Genomic DNA, 20351 nt, shown 5'->3' with positions numbered 1-20351 from the left:
GGGCTCTGAGCACTCCTGAGGGATTCCCACACTAGGCTCGTCTATGAGATGTGGTTTGTGGTACTTCATCTCATTTCTGCTCTCTCCCAGGCTCTGAGCACTCCTGAGGGATTCCCACTCTGTGCTCCTCTATGTGATGTGGTATCTCACCTCATTTCTGCTCTCTCCCTGGCTCTGATCACTTCCTGTGGGGTTCACACTCTGTGCTCCTCTATGTGATGTGGTTTGTGGTATTTCATCTCATGTCTGCTCTCCCCTGGGCTCCGATTGCTTCATGTGGGGTTCCAGCACTGTGCTCCCCTGTAAGATATAGTTTGTGGATCTCATCTCATTTCTGCAGCCTCCCAGGCTCTGATACTTTCTTGTGGGGCCCCACACTGCTCATGATGTGGTTTGCAGTATCCTGAATGAATTCTCCTGGTCACAGACCAGCCCTTGTGGGGCTCCAGCACCGTGCTCCCGTGCAGGATGCTGCTTGCAGTATCTCCTCACTTTTCTCTTTGTGAACCTCTTTGCTCCATCTCCTCTTTCCTCCCGCAGGAGCTGCAGGCCTTCGCCCAGTTTACTGAAACCTCCAAAAGAATCGTGGATGCTGTGGAGAGCAGGAAGGTCCAGAAGGAGTCCTGGGGCAGCAGCAACATGATGACCTTGTGTGAGTACCTCGCCCCATGCTCTTGTGCCCCTCTAGGGCAGGAACAGGCAGATGCCACCATTAGTTTCTTAAGGACTTCAGTGTGGACAGGGGTATTGTAGGGTGCCACCAGGAGACCTGCCAGGGGCGTCTGCAGCATAATTTCAAAATTCCTAATGTGGCCATCCACTTGTGGCAGCGTGGGGTGCCCCTTTGCTGACATGGGTGACTGTGGGAGGACCTGTAGCCCACAAGTAGCATGCACAGCCTGGGCCAAGCAATACATTTAAACTGGGCCATGTTGGTATATTATTAGTGTTATTATACTGCCTCTGCTGGTGGGGGCAGGAGAATTTGTGTGCACATACAGCTCTAAATCAGCAGGAGCTCAACCATCGAGGCTTTTATCCAGGTGCTCACATTTGGTTCGAGCTCTTCTCCCCCTCGTGGATTTTAGCTTCTGTTAAATCACATATTTCTGTGTCAAAGGCTTGTGTAGGATTTTAAATGGTGAGCTGACAGAGAAGTGTAGTTATAACATTATTCTTTTTATTACCCTCTGCTTTAAGTTTGGGGTGGTACCTACATTTAGAGGGCTACTGTCTGATTTTTATTTTACCAGTTTTTGGCGCACAATAAAGGTCAAAGGTTCATCACTCAGGCCAAAGGAACCTAAATGTTTCCAAGAAGTAAAGGAGTTGGGGAACTTTGTGATCCATAAAAGTGTGCAACAACGCATAAAAGTAACTGAATTGCAGAAAGAAGTGACAATTAGGAGAACATATTGCCCTTGCCGTAGAGCACACCACTCCAGTCCCTCTGTTCTACTTGTTAGCAACATTCTTCCTCAGCCAGAGCCATGAACGTCTACCTGATGCGGCCTAAACCGGCTGCAGACGTTCTTCAAATCTGGGTATCTTGAGCAAGACAAATGCTCCCGCAAGATTGGAGAGAATCCAGGTATGCCGAGGATGAGTGGTGGCATCCTCAGCCAAACTTTGTTCAAGTTATGACTTGCCCTGTGAGTGGTCCTGTGCGCCGGCATTTGTGGAGAAGAAGGAAAGTAGCAGAATCCCTGTTAAGTCGCCTCTCGCCTTCTGGACTAGACCTAAGTGTGGGAGGGCCATGCCCTAATGCAGGTGTGGAAAGAAAAGAGGCTGATGAGGGGTCAGACTGCGCGTGGCAGGAGCAGAAAGGCATGCCCCAACTGATTGAGGGGCCTGCGTGAATGACAGCTTGATGGACTGAGACTGACCAACAGCCACAAGATCACTCCAGCAAACGCCGAGGCGCTGCTCCACCCCCTTCCTCCTTGAAAATGACGAGCCTGCAGCATCACGACTCTCCCTACCTCCTTGGAGGACACAAATTCTGAGCTTTGATCATGTCCTGAGGTTGCATCCCGTTGGCAGGCGGAGGGGTCTCTGATTTCAAAATCATTACAGATCAGCTTCCTAGGTGCTCCGGTTCAGAAACCATGCCAGCTGAAGCTCCAATGCAAACGTGTTTTCACCAAGCCAGACTCTGCCCAGGATGCATGGGTGCCCGCTTAATGGAAAGTCTAGACCTCGACTGGCAGATGTATTTCTAAGAGTACAAAGTACAGGGTAATGGACACCTGTGTGTACTGACACACTTGTCAGCCATTGTCCCCCACCTTAGAGTCCTTGCCTGTAGAGAGCTTCTTCTCTTTTCTAAAGCATGGCACTGCCTGGGTATTTAAAGTGTTAACAGTTTTCTAAGGTGTCTCACTGTTTACAGCCCCACACCAACTCCTCAGAAAAGCCTCTAGTGCTCAACCCCACCACTGTCAGCTCAAGTGCAGACCAACAGTGTAGGCGCCCCCGGACACAAGTGGTAAATGACAGCAAATCCTTATAGATGCTTGTCAGTAACTTCTCTCTGACCCTGAACCCGACAGAAGGCCTGACAGATTGGCATAATCCGTCCTTGTGGTCGTGGCAGCTTTCATGCTGCTGTCCATGAGACCTCGACGCCTGGATGAGTTGGTGGAAATGCGCCCTTCCAGTGCACCATCTTCCCAGTACCACCTCCTGAACTAATGCTTCAGATTTATCACTATTTGAAGTTGTGGTTGGATTAAGAAATTAAGCTGCAGTCTCCTAGTCCCATTTGTGCACCACAAAAGATCACAAATGGTCGGATTCAGGACAGGAGTCTTTGAAATTCAGAACCTTCAGAGTAACTTCTCTGGGCGCTACACAATGTCCAGGCACGCACCAGCTTCAGCTTTGAGCTTAAGCCAAGTTTAACATTTAACTGATGTGTCCTTAACCATGAGCTCTGTGCCGGACGTCAGTTCGTGGATCCATGGTAACCGGGCTAAGTGGATGCGGAGCATCTTGACCCTAAAATATCTCCGATTCATTTGGGTGAGATCTCCCCTTCCCCTTCGAGTGGTGGGTTGTGGGTGAGTTTGCTTTTACTTTACCTAAGCTCGTGGCCATACAGTGGTCCAGTGCTTGACCCGGGGCCACTGGAAACTAGGACACAGAGTTGGGGCATCTTGAAGATTGTAAACACAGCCCATTGAACGTTTGCCATTCAATAGTTCCGGAAGTGCATCAGCTAGACTTGGGGGGGTGCACCTTTGAAGAGATCCCCCACCCAATGAGACCTCTAAATGTTGCGAGCCGTCCCTCGCCAGGGAGAAAGGAGTTATCCTGTTGGCTCGTCTGCAGACAGTAAACGAAAGCCATTGTCTTCTTCCAACCTTCACTTCGTGCCAGGGCGGCGATGCTGAGCGCATTATAGAATCGCACAAGGGGGGACTACAAATTGTATATCTAATTTCCAAGAACTGTTTCCCAACACAAGGCGCTCATTATTCATTCAGGTGTGAAATTCACATCTAATCTTTTTTAGCAGTTAATTTATAAAACCTTTCTTTGCAAACGGAAATCTGTTGCACAATTGTATAAGCATTCGTTCTTTTTTCTCCTCTGAAAGCGATCATTAAAACTTAGAAATTCTACTTTAAAACTACTTGCAATTCTTACTTTGAAAAGCTTTCTGAAGAACCATAATATTTGGTATTGGCACATTATGTACCTGACCGGTCCCTGTTTCATGTCTAGAAGAAGGGGTCTCCTTACAGTTGCTTTCAACGCACACACTTTGTGTCCTGTGGGATTTCAGGGCACCCTATAATTTGTAATAACGGACCGCGCTGTATTCTTGGACGGTTGCGTCCCTCGATTCTGTCAAGGAGCACTTTCAGTTTTTCTCTTATAAACCTGATGCCTTGATGCAGCCTTTGCTCTGTTTTTAACTATTTTTATTAAGGGGGCACTGATGTGGCCTTTTCAGCCACATGTGCTTCATTGCATTTAATACTACTTTTAGTTGGCTCTCTACAATTGAAAGGACGGAATATGTGATGTGGCCTTTTCAGCCACATGTGCTTCATTGCATTTAATACTACTTTTAGTTGGCTCTCTACAATTGAAAGGACGGAATATGTCTGGTACAATCAGCGTGTTCTTATTGAGGTGAAGTTGAGAAAGCGACCGCAGAAGTGTGCTGTAGGACGCCCATCAAGGATGCAGCTTTCCTGATGTTTATGAATTCCAAGGCACTGTGCTGAGTACATTCATACTCCTGGTAGTAGACTAGCATAGCAGGTGTGGGCCTTTTGTGCTGGGATCTGCTCCTGCCTTGGGTTACTCGTTTGGATGCTTGTGAACTTGGACCTTCACCACTGGCTTCTCTAGGCCTCGGGTGCTGCGGGGCTCCCACCTAATAACCAAGTTATGCTTTAACTCCACAGCCAGAGTGAAGCCGACTAATCAAGGCTTCGTTGTAGGTCTGCAATGGCATACACAAACTCACTCGGTGTCCTGAACAACTGTTGCTTTTAAAAAATAGCAGTTTCATATTGACATGTAAGACGTGAGGGCTTTTAATGGGGAGCCTCAAAACAAACCCGAACATTGCATCTCCTGCGACTGAGACCTGTCCCCGAACACAGGATGCTAAAGGCTGAATAACATCAGGCCTTTAGACCGTGTGACCCTTTGGTGAACTATCAGATCCCATCGGTCTCGGGAAACGCTTTCCCCTCTATGGGCTGTGTTTACCGTCCCCGCTGAATCCGGGAAGGCGTCGGACAACGCTGCCATGCATCGCCTGTACCACGAGCGACTACTCTTGAGGTCCAATTCTTTGAGCTATTCCGTGTAAAGTGAGACAACCCCCGGTGTTGGAGTCCAGGCACCCAAGAATCTGCAGAAAATGGCACAAAATGCAAAAAGAAATTCAACACCCTAAACCTGAGCGCCCAAAATCGAACTGCGGTTGCTACCTACAGATTCAGATGGCAACGTACTGGTCCAAAGTCAAGGTTCCGGAGTTATGCTCTCGTACGTCAGTCTCACAGAGGGTACCTGCAGGTGCTGTAGGTGTCCTTCCACCCTTAGCAACCCTACATGGGGTGGCAGATGTGGTGTAATCACTGCCCATTGCTGAATCCTTGCGGCCAAGAAGCCTAGTTTTGCTGTGAGCACGGTTAGACGTGCACGTATGATGTGCAAGGGATCCTTTTGACGCAGGGCTCTGATCTCTTCTTGTGACCTGGACGAGCAGTGCAGTCGGTGCTTTCGAAGGAAGCCAGGCCAGGCTGATGTCTCCTTGCATTTACAATGCTGGCGTAGCCTCCGCTTGATTTGATAAAAAGCTGCATGAGCACCAAGGAGAAACTAACCCCGATGAATCGTAGTTGAAAAGCTAATACTTTAGGGTCTGCTTTCACTTCAGGTTTAAGGGTTGCGGAATGATAACAAAATAAAAGCATTCTAGGGACAAAGGAACTTAGAGGGTTGGTTTGTGTGGTCTGTGCTGTAGCTAACAGTCTGACTTTGCTTTGGTCATGCAGAGGTGCCGTGGGTAACCTGGCGAGCTCCTGTGATGCATAACTTGGAGGCACCGGGTTCATTGGAAGTGTTGATTGGACGCACGTGGGTGCTGGGATGTCCTGTTTGAATGTACAGGAATGTGTCCTAGGCAAGGATATGGAAAGTGACTCAAAGGTAAGTTTCTTTAAAGGAGGGAGTGAGGTAAGCCCAGTGGTACACCTCCTAGAACAATTTTAGGGAATTTGAAGGCTACCAACATGAAACGGTGCCATATAAAATCAGATTCCTTGAAACTCTGAAAGTTGTGTCCACCACTATCCAGTTAGAATTCTGCAGTGCACCATATCACACCTGGCAGACTGGCCCTTGAAACAGATGGCTGAGTGGTTGCTGTTGGCAGCCTCGAGAATGTTGCTCCAGACCACAAGCTCAGCTGCTCTGTTCGTGGCAGAAGAGGGTTTGAGCTTTAAGAGGTTGACATGAGGTTGATTCTCTAGAAGCCGCTCTGACGGACTACTGAGCGTCTTCTCGGTGGTTTGACAGGTGACTGGTATTCACACAAGCCTGTGGCATCTAATGGGGCATGATGCAAATGCAGGTATCCTCTTCTGAACAATGTGATAGTTTCATTTTTCAGTTACTCTGTCAGTGACTTTCATAAGGATTTTTGTTAGAAAAAGTCCAGAGGGGAGACAGGTTTTAATATTTTGCTTTCTAGCATTAATATACAACATAAAACTAAGATTAGAGAAGGTTGTAGTAACATCTCAGTTACTCCGTTATAGCGCTCTCTGCCGAACCTCCCCCTCCTTTCTTTAAGGCAGGTGTCTTATTTTGACTTACATGAATCTTAAATTGATCAAAACGTCCTAGTTGAATTGCTTCTTCCCCATACGGTTCTTATTTCCCCTTGTCTTTGTTTTGTTGTCTTTAATCGAACAGATCCAGCACTCTTAACCTTGGAGGGCGCGTCAGACATTCTCTCCTGCAATCTGTCTACTGTACCTAGCTGGGCAAGGGTTTTACCCCACCTGAGCTCTGTCTCAATCTCTCTCTGGACAACAAGTCCCAGTGCATTCATGGGTGGGAGTCTGAGGGAGCACATGTCTTGACTTCAAGATTGATGGCTGACCCAGGGTGGGTAGTTTGTAGACTTCGCTCTTACTTCTGGGACACTGGAGCAGGGGCTCTTCTTATCAGGATTTCCTGAGTGAACCCTAAAAACGTCTTTTAGGTGCTTAGTTCAGAACAAATGGAATAAGCCCATTGTACAGGGAATCCCAGACCTCCCTGGGATCAGATGCCTCTTTAAGATGACACTACCCAGCCTAATCTCTTCTGAGCTTATTTTCTGCCCCCCATGGCCTTCTTTTTCCCGACTGTATCACATTTACGTTGATGGCACTGATTCTACTGAACCACAAAAAATATATAATGAGCCTCCACTTTTCTCAAGCTGTACACAACCCCTTTTAGTTTTGGGGTGTTCACTACTTGTAAGTGCTCATCCCTGTTTCTGTCAGACCCCAAGGTGCCAGGGGAATACTTCAAACCAAAGGTGCAACGTACCCGCCGGTGTCTCCTTCCCTCGTAGCCGGTGCAGTAGGCATCATGTTAGCTTTGGACGTGTCCTCTTTCCATCCACAGAACACGCATTGTTCTACATTCCTCTTTACATCCACGGACCAGGCATTGTTCTACATTCCTCTTTACATCCACAGACCACGCATTGTTCTACATTCCTCTTTACATCCACAGACCAGGCATTGTTCTACATTCCTCTTTCCATCCACAGACCAGGCATTGTTCTACATTCCTCTTTCCATCCACAGACCAGGCATTGTTCTACATTCCTCTTTACATCCACGGACCAGGCGTTGTTCTACATTCCTCTTTCCATCCACAGACCAGGCGTTGTTCTACATTCCTCTTTCCATCCACGGACCACGCATTGTTCTACATTCCTCTTTCCATCCACAGACCACGCATTGTTCTACATTCCTCTTTCCATCCACAGACCACGCATTGTTCTACATTCCTCTTTACATCCACGGACCAGGCGTTGTTCTACATTCCTCTTTCCATCCACGGACCAGGCGTTGTTCTACATTCCTCTTTCCATCCACGGACCAGGCATTGTTCTACATTCCTCTTTCCATCCACGGACCAGGCATTGTTCTACATTCCTCTTTCCATCCACAGACCAGGCATTGTTCTACATTCCTCTTTCCATCCACGGACCAGGCATTGTTCTACATTCCTCTTTCCATCCACGGACCAGGCATTGTTCTACATTCCTCTTTCCATCCACGGACCAGGCATTGTTCTACATTCCTCTTTCCATCCACAGACCAGGCATTGTTCTACATTCCTCTTTCCATCCACGGACCAGGCATTGTTCTACATTCCTCTTTCCATCCACGGACCAGGCATTGTTCTACATTCCTCTTTCCATCCACGGACCAGGCATTGTTCTACATTCCTCTTTCCATCCACGGACCAGGCATTGTTCTACATTCCTCTTTCCATCCACGGACCAGGCATTGTTCTACATTCCTTCCACCAGAGATGAGGACACACCCAGCAGTGCTGCTGCCATCCAGACTTCAGTGGCTGGCTGGTTTTCCCAGTGTCCCTGTTGCCATCTGCAAGCGATTGCATTGCCAGATCAAAAAATGCGAGGTCGTCTTCCTTGGGTTCACCGCCCTCTTCTTAAACTCACCCAGAAAGTCCTGCAGGAGGCAAAAAAGGCAGTTTGTTCAAAGTGCGTCATGTTGGCCACTAGAGCTGCAACTTTCATGCATCCCTCCTACTTGGCGGTGAAAGACAAGCGCCCCATCTTCTGGCTTGAAGGCCTGAGCTGCCAGGAGTGGATATAAGAAGTGTTAAAAGGAAGGTTCTTTGCCAGACTCACGGGGCATCGGAGTCTGCCCTGCTAGTGACAGCAGCTGCATGCTGGACAGCACGACTCCTGCAATGCCACAAGCGAATGGCAGACCCGGGACATCATGATCTGAGGTCCCGTTGCAAAGGGCACGGAATGCCAGCCCACTGGGGTGCTGGTGGTAGAGCTGTGCAATCCTGCCCTCATATGAGGGAATTCCCCAGAATCTTAACCAAGAAAACTGCTGTGTCCAAAGTGTCTGTGTGTTCTAGCTCCAGAGAAGTCTCTAGTTCCAGAGAGGAGGCCCTGCACTCTGTTAGGCTGGTGCCTTGAGAACTTGTCCTAAAGAAGCAACCCTACCAAAGAGAAGCACAGTGCCCGTGGGTGAGTGAATGTGGAGAGCAGCATCAGCCCCTATCTGTGTTCTTGGGTTCAAATGTACTAATGGAGATTCTTGGTTCATCCTTGGCATCTAATGCCTTTCTTCGTTCAGACAATATTATTTTATTCTCAATAATTAAACTGTGAAAAAAGATTACCCTAAAATATACTTTTCAAACTGGTTATTGAATATCTAAAGTTTTATTTTAATTTCATTTAACCCATTACTGGTTACTCTCACCGCAACCTAGTTATTCCACTTTGGTGACCTATTTTTTTTTTCTCCAGTAATAATTTTTCATGCTTCTTGGTGAGTAACTATTCCTTCGGCTATTGTTTCATAACTTATTGTATTCACACCGCGCATGTTCTCCTTGAGTGCTGCTGTGATGTTCTGCTGTAGTTATTAAAGCAAAGCCAAGGATTTCCTGACTAAAAAAAAAAAACGAAGCCATCTATGGAACCCTCTCTGGTGCAAAGAATTGCCCCCTCCACACAGCCTGATAGACCCTTTACGAACACTGGAAGAGGAACCAGCATCTCAGAAACATGAACCAAGACTTTCAAACTAAACCTCAACAAATTACTGAAGTGATGTAAGATCCCCTCCATATCCTTTTTAAAACGCATTCTTTTTCAGAAAGGTGTCTGCTCTCAGACTGTTCGGATTTGCAGCTTATTTTCTGCCCCCCATGGCCTTCGCTTTAACATCTACAAGAGCTGGGTGCAGCTCTGCCACCATACTGTCAGAAACGTTGCGACAGCCGATCTTGCATGCAACCACCAACAAACCATTCTAGTCGTGTTCATCTCTGGTAACCAGATAAGGTTCCAGGCTGTCTTTGACATGTTCTGGACATTTGGGAGAGATCAGGTGACCTGAACCGTAGCTTAGATTTGACAAAGTTCTCAGAGCTTGGAGGAGCATTGCCATATTAGTGTTGCTATCACTCACTCCTTCCTTTCGCACTTGAACTTTTTGAGTTGCACTTTCAACAATTAAGGATTTTTTTTACCTTTGCATCGAACTTTGGGTTATTTACTTCTGCATTGTCACTGAGAACAAGAAACAGCTAGCAGTACCATTGAAGTGTTTGCGTTCCGCAGCCATCTGTTTCTTCTTATAGCTCAGATTTTGAAAGATTTAGAAGAAGAAACTAGAAATCCCAAAAGGCCACACGTGCATCGAGACGTATTTTGCCTGATTGCAGAAAAGTCATCCTGTGACCATCAGAATTAGGACGGCAATCCTGTAGTCATCTACAGCTATGTTGGCCAGGTCTCTTACCGTCTCCTTGAAGTGAATATCGAACCAAAGTCTTGCCAGGTACAGCCCTGCCATTCCTCCAATGCCCCCAGGAAATGACAACGGTTCAGTCAGGTTAGACCAGAGGTCTTGAAACTGGGGGGCGGGCCCCCCTAGGGGGGCCTCAAGTGACCCCTGGGGGGGCCCCAGACTCTGGCCAAAATAAATATTATACAGATAACAAGCCTTCGTTTTAAGCAGAAGCATGTTACTGCAGTTTTAAAAAGGTAACAGTACTTAACTGCAATGTTTAAATAGGTTTAGACATATTTAAACATTGCCATGTTTATAAAATAATTGTGAAAAATTCTGAGGGGGGGAGGGGGCCAATGATTTTTGTTTTTCAACTGGGGGGGGCGCGGCATTAAAAAGTTCGGAGACCTCTGGGTTAGACAGTGTTGTCTGCTTTGCCCTAGCCCCAGTAGGGTCTTTCCCCAAATCACTGAAAAATGTCCCGGTTTGAATCCTTGCTCCATGTTGAGTCAACTTTGACCCCAAGATTATTCTTGTTCTGTCAGCAGCGTTTTGACGCTGTCTTGCATTGTAATCGGTTGGAGCAGCTTAGCACCATTGACATTCAACGCACTGTCTCACAATGATTTCAATCTTTTTTTGTAGAACAGAAAACAGGCTGCACAGTTGGCCTTGTTTTGCTCTAATTTTATAAATTGTCAGTACGGAGTGCCACACAGATCTGCTCTGAGTCCCAACCATTTATATCTGTGTTCCTCATTGGCTGATTTGATTACCTCTTTGGGTATGTAAATGATGCCCAATAATAATCAGAATGGAAGGGAATCTTAGCCATTACTAGATCTGTTAAAAAAAAAAAAAAAAACTTTCTCGTACAAGGGGCTAGCTAGATGAATGCCCAACTCACTCTGTCTAAACTGAGATAAAACAGAGGTGTTTCTGTTTGGCAGGCCTTCATGTTGGTCTTCTTATTGGTGGCCTCAACCATTAGGGCCGTGCATAACCAGACAACCACCACCCCTCACCTGGATGTTGTATTCAACACCAACTCATCATTTGAACCTCGTGTCACAATACTTGTGATCGCCTGTTTCCTAACCGTAATAATTAAAAATACTCTTCCTTTCATCCTGGAACTGTCTAGACAACTTCTGATTCAAGCTTTGATCATGAGCAGGCCGAGTTATTATAATTCACTGTGTGTTGGTCTACCAGGGCATCTTGTTCAAAAATTGCAATTAATCCAGAACGCAGCCGCCAGACTGATTTTTGGTCTTGGCAATGAACAGAGCACCTGTGCTTTGTGTTCTACCGGTCTGTACCGGATGCTTTTGCGTCCTGTTGCACCGCTCTACACAGTACTGGTGCATTGTGTTCTATCGGTGTACCGGATGCTTGTGCGTCATGTTGCACGGCTCTACACAGTACTAGTGCTTTGTGTTCTATCGGTGTACCGGATGCTTGTGCGTCCTGTTGCACTGCTCTACACAGTACTGGTGCATTGTGTTCTATCGGTGTACCGGATGCTTGTGCGTCATGTTGCACCGCTTTACACAGTACTAGTGCTTTGTGTTCTACCGGTCTCTACCGGATGCTTGTGCGTCTTGTTGCATCGCTTTACACAGTACTGGTGCTTTGTGTTCTATCGGTGTACCGGATGCTTGTGCGTCATGTTGCACCGCTTTAGACAGTACTGGTGCATTGTGTTCTATCGGTGTACCGGATGCTTGTGCGTCATGTTGCACCGCTTTACACAGTACTGGTGCATTGTGTTCTATCGGTGTACCGGATGCTTGTGCGTCATGTTGCACCACTTTACACAGTACTGGTGCTTTGTGTTCTATCGGTGTGTACCAGATGCTTGTGCGTCATGTTGCACTGCTCTAAACAGTACTGGTGCATTGTGTTCTACCGGTGTGTACCGGATGCTTGTGCCTCTTGTTCCTCCACTCTACACAGTTCTGGTGCTTTGTGTTCCACTAATCAGCTCGAGGCACTGGTCCCTCATGGTGCACGGGTGTGCACGGACCCTTCATGGTGCACCGGTATGCACTGGTCCCTCATTGTGCACTGGTCCCTCGTGTTGCGCCGGTTTGCACTGGTCCCTCGTGTTGCGCCGGTTTGCACTGGTCCCGCGTGTTGCACCGGTTTGCACTGGTCCCTCTTGGTTGCGCCTGCGCCGGCGTGCACTGGTCCCTCTTGGTTGCGCCGGTTTGCACTGGTCCCTCTTGGTTGCGCCTGCGTGCACTGGTCCCTCTTGGTTGGTCCCGCGTGTTGCGCCGGCGTGCACTGGTCCCGCGTGTTGCGCCGGCGTGCACTGGTCCCGCGTGTTGCGCCGGCGTGCACTGGTCCCGCGTGTTGCGCCGGCGTGCACTGGTCCCGCGTGTTGCGCCGGCGTGCACTGGTCCCGCGTGTTGCGCCGGCGTGCACTGGTCCCGCGTGTTGCGCCGGCGTGCACTGGTCCCGCTTGGTTGGTCCCGCGTGTTGCGCCGGCGTGCACTGGTCCCTCTTGGTTGGTCCCGCGTGTTGCGCCGGCGTGCACTGGTCCCTCTTGGTTGGTTGCGCCGGTCCGCGCCGGTCCCGCGTGGTTGCGCCGGTCCCGCGTGGTTGCGCCGGTCCGCGCCGGTCCCGCGTGGTTGCGCCGGTCCGCGCCGGTCCCGCGTGGTTGCGCCGGTCCGCGCCGGTCCCGCGTGGTTGCGCCGGCGTGCACTGGTCCCTCTTGGTTGGTCCCGCGTGTTGCGCCGGCGTGCACTGGTCCCTCTTGGTTGGTCCCGCGTGTTGCGCCGGCGTGCACTGGTCCCTCTTGGTTGGTTGCGCCGGTCCCGCGTGGTTGCGCCGGCGTGCGCCGGTCCCGCGTGGTTGCGCCGGCGTGCGCCGGTCCCGCGTGGTTGCGCCGGCGTGCGCCGGTCCCGCGTGGTTGCGCCGGCGTGCGCCGGTCCCTCTTGGTTGGTCCAAGAGGGTCCCGCGTGTTGCGCCGGTCCCGCGTGGTTGCGCCGGCGTGCACTGGTCCCTCTTGGTTGGTCCCGCGTGTTGCGCCGGCGTGCACTGGTCCCGCGTGTTGCGCCGGCGTGCACTGGTCCCGCGTGTTGCGCCGGCGTGCACTGGTCCCTCTTGGTTGGTCCAAGAGGGTCCCGCGTGTTGCACCGGCGTGCACTGGTCCCTCTTGGTTGCGCCGGTCCCGCGTGGTTGCGCCGGCGTGCTGCACTGGTCCCGCGTGGTTGCGCCGGCGTGCTGCACTGGTCCCGCGTGGTTGCGCCGGCGTGCTGCACTGGTCCCTCTTGGTTGGTCCCGCGTGTTGCGCCGGCGTGCACTGGTCCCGCGTGTTGCGCCGGCGTGCACTGGTCCCGCGTGTTGCGCCGGCGTGCACTGGTCCCGCGTGTTGCGCCAGCGTGCACTGGTCCCGCGTGTTGCGCCGGCGTGCACTGGTCCCGCGTGTTGCGCCGGCGTGCACTGGTCCCGCGTGTTGCGCCGGCGTGCACTGGTCCCGCGTGTTGCGCCGGCGTGCACTGGTCCCGCGTGTTGCGCCGGCGTGCACTGGTCCCGCGTGTTGCGCCGGCGTGCACTGGTCCCTCTTGGTTGGTCCAAGAGGGTCCCGCGTGTTGCGCCGGCGTGCACTGGTCCCTCTTGGTTGGTCCAAGAGGGTCCCGCGTGTTGCACCGGCGTGCACTGGTCCCTCTTGGTTGCGCCGGTCCCGCGTGGTTGCGCCGGCGTGCACTGGTCCCGCGTGGTTGCGCCGGCGTGCACTGGTCCCGCGTGGTTGCGCCGGCGTGCACTGGTCCCGCGTGGTTGCGCCGGCGTGCACTGGTCACACATATTAACTGACAGTCTCACAGTTTTCTTGTCTGATTCTCTGCTGTGATTTAGGTAAAAGCAGTCCCTTGCAGAACACTTTTTTTCTTTTAAATATGGTTTGCCCCAGTCTGTGGGGAGGAGCGTGGAGGGGGCAGGGTAAAGGGGTAATCCCCTGTTTCTTTGCAGCTAATTTAAAGAGCAGATGTGGTTTAAGCAAAAAGTTGCTGACACTGTGGAACTTGAATGAATTGTGTAAGTCTGTGCAAACTCCTTCCTGTTTCTGTGACTCTGGCCTGGTTTAGAGTTTGGCAGAGGAGGCTACTCCATCAGAAACGTGACAGGTGTCCCGTCCACCGTACTGTGATCCCGTTAAACCCTGTGGAAAGGGTAGCACGGCGGAGGGGATATGTCACGTTTGTGATGGAGTGACCCATCTGCCAAATTCTAAATCAGGCCCTTGGTTCCCTTAATTTTGAAAAAGTTGGGACCACTTCAAAAGTGGCGAAACGTGAATTAAGCAATTTTATTTTGTTTGTTTCGTGCCAAGATGCCAGCGGTGGTAAATGCAGCACCCTGTGAAATAAAATCTATGAATGAGTTAAATGACCCCTCGTTGAAACCGCCCGGGGGTGGCACATACTCATGCCTTTATCCCTGGCCCTTACCCCTGGTCTGTGGGGCTTATGTTACTCAGTACTGCTCCCCTCTACCCCTGGAGAGATGGTTCAAGACCTCACACGTGGAGAGGTGTTTCAGGACTTCACATGTCGAGAGATGGCTTGACATGGAGACATGGGTCAATACCTCACTTGGGGAGGGATAATATGATACCTCACGTGTGGAGAGGTGGTTTGTGACCTCACGTGTGGAGAGGTGGTTTGTGACCTCACGTGTGGAGAGGTGGTTTGTGACCTCACGTGTGGAGAGGTGGTTTGTGACCTCACGTGTGGAGAGGTGGTTTGTGACCTCACGTGTGGAGAGGTGGTTTGTGACCTCACGTGTGGAGAGGTGGTTTGTGACCTCACGTGTGGAGAGGTGGTTTGTGACCTCACGTGTGGAGAGGTGGTTTGTGACCTCACGTGTGGAGAGGTGGTTTGTGACCTCACGTGTGGAGAGGTGGTTTGTGACCTCCTGTGTGGAGAAGTGGTTTGTGACCTCACACGTGGAGAAGTGGTGTAGAAGTGGTTTGTGACCTCACACGTGGAGAAGTGGTTTGTGACCTCACACGTGGAGAGGTGGTTTGTGACCTCACACGTGGAGAGGTGGTTTGTGACCTCACACGTGGAGAGGTGGTTTGTGACCTCACACGTGGAGAGGTGGTTTGTGACCTCACACGTGGAGAGGTGGTTTGTGACCTCACACGTGGAGAGGTGGTTTGTGACCTCACACGTGGAGAGGTGGTTTGTGACCTCACACGTGGAGAGGTGGTTTGTGACCTCACACGTGGAGAGGTGGTTTGTGACCTCACACGTGGAGAGGTGGTTTGTGACCTCACACGTGGAGAGGTGGTTTGTGACCTCACACGTGGAGAGGTGGTTTGTGACCTCGGGTGTGGCGAGATGGGTAGGTTTGATTGCTTAGGTGTGAGGGGTCGGTTTGAGACCTCTGGTGTGAGGGGTCGGTTTGAGACCTCTGGTGTGAGGGGTCGGTTTGAGACCTCTGGTGTGAGGGGTCGGTTTGAGACCTCGGGTGTGAGGGGTCGGTTTGAGACCTCGGGTGTGAGGGGTCGGTTTGAGACCTCGGGTGTGAGGGGTCGGTTTGAGACCTCGGGTGCGAGGGGTCGGTTTGAGACCTCGGGTGCGAGGGGTGGGTTTGAGACCTCGGGTGCGAGGGGTGGGTTTGAGACCTCGGGTGCGAGGGGTGGGTTTGAGACCTCGGGTGCGAGGGGTGGGTTTGAGACCTCGGGTGCGAGGGGTGGGTTTGAGACCTCGGGTGCGAGGGGTGGGTTTGAGACCTCGGGTGCGAGGGGTGGGTTTGAGACCTCGGGTGCGAGGGGTGGGTTTGAGACCTCGGGTGCGAGGGGTGGGTTTGAGACCTCGGGTGCGAGGGGTGGGTTTGAGACCTCGGGTGCGAGGGGTGGGTTTGAGACCTCGGGTGCGAGGGGTGGGTTTGAGACCTCGGGTGCGAGGGGTGGGTTTGAGACCTCGGGTGCGAGGGGTGGGTTTGAGACCTCGGGTGCGAGGGGTGGGTTTGAGACCTCGGGTGCGAGGGGTGGGTTTGAGACCTCGGGTGCGAAGGGTGGGTTTGAGACCTCGGGTGCGAAGGGTGGGTTTGAGACCTCGGGTGCGAAGGGTGGGTTTGAGACCTCGGGTGCGAAGGGTGGGTTTGAGACCTCGGGTGCGAAGGGTGGGTTTGAGACCTCGGGTGCGAAGGGTGGGTTTGAGACCTCGGGTGCGAAGGGTGGGTTTGAGACCTCGGGTGCGAAGGGTGGGTTTGAGACCTCGGGTGCGAAGGGTCGGTTTGAGACCTCTGGTGCGAAGGGTGGGTTTGAGACCTCTGGTGCGAAGGGTGGGTTTGAGACCTCTGGTGCGAAGGGTGGGTTTGAGACCTCTGGTGCGAAGGGTCGGTTTGAGACCTCTGGTGCGAAGGGTCGGTTTGAGACCTCTGGTGCGAAGGGTCGGTTTGAGACCTCTGGTGCGAAGGGTCGGTTTGAGACCTCTGGTGCGAAGGGTCGGTTTGAGACCTCTGGTGCGAAGGGTCGGTTTGAGACCTCTGGGGTGAAGGGTCGGTTTGAGACCTCGGGGGTGAAGGGTCGGTTTGAGACCTCGGGGGTGAAGGGACCTCGGGGGTGAAGGGACCTCGGGGGTGAAGGGACCTCGGGGGTGAAGGGACCTCGGGGGTGAAGGGACCTCGGGGGTGAAGGGACCTCGGGGGTGAAGGGACCTCGGGGGTGAAGGGACCTCGGGGGTGAAGGGACCTCGGGGGTGAAGGGACCTCGGGGGTGAAGGGACCTCGGGGGTGAAGGGACCTCGGGGGTGAAGGGACCTCAGGGGTGAGGGGTCGGTTTGAGACCTCTGGGGTGAGGGGTCGGTTTGAGACCTCTGGGGTGAGGGGTCGGTTTGAGGCCTCTGGGGTGAGGGGTCGGTTTGAAGCCTCTGGGGTGAGGGGTCGGTTTGAAGCCTCTGGTGTGAGACCTCTGGTGTGAGACCTCTGGTGTGAGGGGTCGGTGTGAGACCTCTGGTGTGAGGGGTCGGTGTGAGACCTCTGGTGTGAGGGGTCGGTGTGAGACCTCTGGTGTGAGGGGTCGGTGTGAGACCTCTGGTGTGAGGGGTCGGTGTGAGACCTCTGGTGTGAGGGGTCGGTGTGAGACCTCTGGTGTGAGGGGTCGGTGTGAGACCTCTGGTGTGAGGGGTCGGTGTGAGACCTCTGGTGTGAGGGGTCGGTGTGAGACCTCTGGTGTGAGGGGTCGGTGTGAGACCTCGGGTGTGAGGGGTCGGTTTGAGACCTCGGGTGTGAGGGGTCGGTGTGAGACCTCGGGTGTGAGGGGTCGGTGTGAGACCTCGGGTGTGAGACCTCTGGTGTGAGGGGTCGGTGTGAGACCTCGGGTGTGAGACCTCGGGTGTGAGACCTCGGGTGTGAGACCTCGGGTGTGAGGGGTCGGTGTGAGACCTCGGGTGTGAGACCTCGGGTGTGAGACCTCTGGTGTGAGGGGTCGGTGTGAGACCTCGGGTGTGAGACCTCTGGTGTGAGGGGTCGGTGTGAGACCTCGGGTGTGAGACCTCTGGTGTGAGGGGTCGGTGTGAGACCTCTGGTGTGAGGGGTCGGTGTGAGACCTTGCATGTATCAAGAGATGGTTCAAGGCTTGAGGGACGATGCAGTGTTCCCAGCGCTGCCCTCATGCTCTCAGTCTGACTAGATTTCCTGACCAGTCCAGCAGGCAGAGTCAGGGAGCTGGTGTTTGACTTCAGTGACTCACTTGTCTTCTGTTTCTTCATTTTTAGGCTCAAAAATGGAACAACTGCGAAGAAGATATGATCAATTCCATGCCACGTTTCAAGCATTAGAGGAAGGCCTGTCTTAATTCTGCCTGCGGAAGTGGACGTTGCATCTCTTGATGTAGGAGGGAGAGGGTGATAGGGGCTGGAGCCCCTACATTAACCAGACCCTCCTTCTCCCCTCCATGAAACGTACACCTGACTGAGCTGGCACCTAATGGACTAACCACGCGACCTTCTCCTTGAGTGTCTGTGTTGAGTCTTCCCCGGGACCAGAGAATGCAATTGTCTTGTCCACCTTCAAGGAAACAAAATCAGAGGCCTTGCTCCTGGTGAAAATATGGCTGTAAGTAATCCGGCAGCACGCTGCGCCCTTTGACCTGGATTTGATTCTTTCTTGCAGAGAGGACATTTGGATGACTCCTAAAAACTCTCATGGGTGCCCCTAAAACAGAACAGTCTTTTGATCCAGTAAGGGGCCTAAGAGTTTCAGTGCCAAGTGACTGGTGGTGGTGAGCCTCCTGTGCCTGGAGCCCGGGTGGCTTGCCCTCTTTGTGAGGTGCTCTTGTCTGGGGTGATGAAGAGACCCTGGATTACTAAAGCTGTAGTGGGGTGCTGCTCTGTAGGGACCCTAGGAGTCTGCTGTGCGCTGTTTGATTCAGCTGTTGAGGGGGCAGGTGGCACCGAACGACACATCTTGTGCTTTCTCTTGCCTGGTTTATCTCACCCTGCGGTGCACTTCTGTCAGTTGAGACCCCTCCCCACATGACAAGACGCGAAGCAACTTACTGTTTCTTCTCTATAATATTTATTGAGATTTTTGGAAGTGGTGAGATGCATTATTTTTTCTTTTGTCTCCATTCTGGATACATTTTTTTACTGTGGCCCATGTTACTTGCTAGCGTTTCCCAGTTCTCAGAAACTTTACTGGCTCCTTACTTCTGTTTTGTTTACTCCCCACCCACCACCCCTGTCCACCTTCTTGTTCCTCCCTCAGCACTCATGCTGATTTTTGCCCCCAAGTAACCTCTCACTTGGTTCCCTACCCCTGCCCGTTCACTGAATCTGCCTCCTGTCTCTTCCTGTAGCTCCCTGCCTCCACTGTGTGCTCCCTGCACCCCTCTGGTACTGAGAAGCTGCAGATTACCCATCTCCACCCACTGACCAACCACTTACCACAGTGGTAGAGGAGCACTTGGCATGGCAGCAGACTGGGGTGGGCTCCCGGCCCCTTGTCATATGTTGGACATGACCGCAGTACTCGGGCACAGGGATGGCACTGCTTCACGTTCATCCACACCGGAGACTGTTGGGACGATAAATAGACACGAATGGCTTTGTGGTGGTTTGGTGAGGGGGGGGTGGGGGGTGGGGGGGTTGTGTGTGTGTGTGTGTGTGTTTCTATCTGTCTGTCTCTTACAAGAGTGAAGTTAATACTGCATTGGATTGTCAACTGGCCGGTTGGGTGGAACCTTCGTGGCCATTGTGGACAATGTCAGCCTATGCTGTGGTTGGGTCCCATCACCCTCTGGTGCAGTAGGCACCATGGCACTGAAGCAGCAGCCTTTCGACATGTGGCACCATCTCCAAAGTAGGCTGCCTCGTCCTTCCCGTCCTCATACGCGCGACTCTGCGCTTTGTCCACACCTGCGAAGGGTCTCAGGTGCCCAACAACTCCTTTTAGTTGTTCTTTTCCCTGGGACTCTGTTTCAGAGCCTGGCAGAACTGGAGGCGACCGCTAACACCTGGCAGTATGTCAGTGAGATTCCGTCTCTGAGGATGAACAGGATGTGGCCCTCTCAGGTCCTTCATGGTTCATCTGGAGTAGCCCCCGCCCACCCAGTCGTCTCAATTACAGGCATTCTGTGAACTTTGGCGCTGCCACCTTATTGCGTCAAACACCACCAGTGTTATCTTCCTGCCAGATGAGGGGCCGGCTTTTAATTTGTATTTTTCTGTAAAATGATCACCTTCAGCCCCCGCTTCCATTGGCCGGTACACCTGCACCTTAAGTTATTGGTCCAGGCTGTTCAGTGTTGTGTACTGAGGTCACCTTGTGATATGAAACCTTTGGAAATAAATGTTGGATTTGTGACACAGGGACCTTGTGGAGTACCTGATTGTCGTCGACTGTGTACTTCTAGCAGCACAGGGGGTACAGGATCGCTGAGGTGCCGGTTGTGTTTGCTGCACACATCTGTGGTTGACGATGCTGAAATGATGGCACCATAATTGGGGCGGGTTTACAGTCCGGCATCGGTGTTTCTAAGAAATCTGTGCACTCCTGGAATGGCTTAAAGTTATCAAAAGGAGTGGAGTTGTCTGCCCATCACATGCTCCTTCCATGTAGCTACTTGTCCACCCCAAACTATTCACAATCCTAGGTGTGTCAGGAATGTAACTTAACCGTTGTGTGACCTTGTAAAACAGTCACTGATGTCACAGTACACCTAAAAAACCCAGGTGACGTCATCAAACAAAGGGACCGTCATAGAGCTCGGCCTAATCTCCTAAAATTTAAGAAACAACTAAAAACTTGGCTTTTATGCTCCTCCGAGTTCCTTTTCTCTGCCTT

The 20351-nt window shown here is 51.9% G+C and overlaps 1 protein-coding gene across 3 annotated transcripts in view; it reads left to right on the top strand.

Annotated features, from left to right (window-relative positions):
- The window catches only part of HAUS7 (HAUS augmin like complex subunit 7), a 100113-nt gene extending 80237 nt beyond the window's left edge, over positions 1 to 19876 (top strand). For all 3 annotated transcript variants that reach the window (XM_069209377.1, XM_069209379.1, XM_069209378.1), the window contains exons 9-10: positions 541 to 652; positions 17783 to 19876. In XM_069209377.1, the coding sequence (XP_069065478.1) occupies positions 541 to 652; positions 17783 to 17862 (192 nt within the window). In that variant the 3' untranslated portion in view covers positions 17863 to 19876. The remainder of the gene's footprint in view (positions 1 to 540; positions 653 to 17782) is intronic.
- Positions 19877 to 20351: the final 475 nt, after the last annotated feature.

Source organism: Pleurodeles waltl, chromosome 10, assembly GCF_031143425.1.
Source record: "Pleurodeles waltl isolate 20211129_DDA chromosome 10, aPleWal1.hap1.20221129, whole genome shotgun sequence".
Classification (NCBI taxonomy): Eukaryota; Metazoa; Chordata; class Amphibia; order Caudata; family Salamandridae; genus Pleurodeles; species Pleurodeles waltl.
Note: the sequence above shows the minus strand (reverse complement) of the source record. Positions and strands in the feature narration are given on the sequence as shown.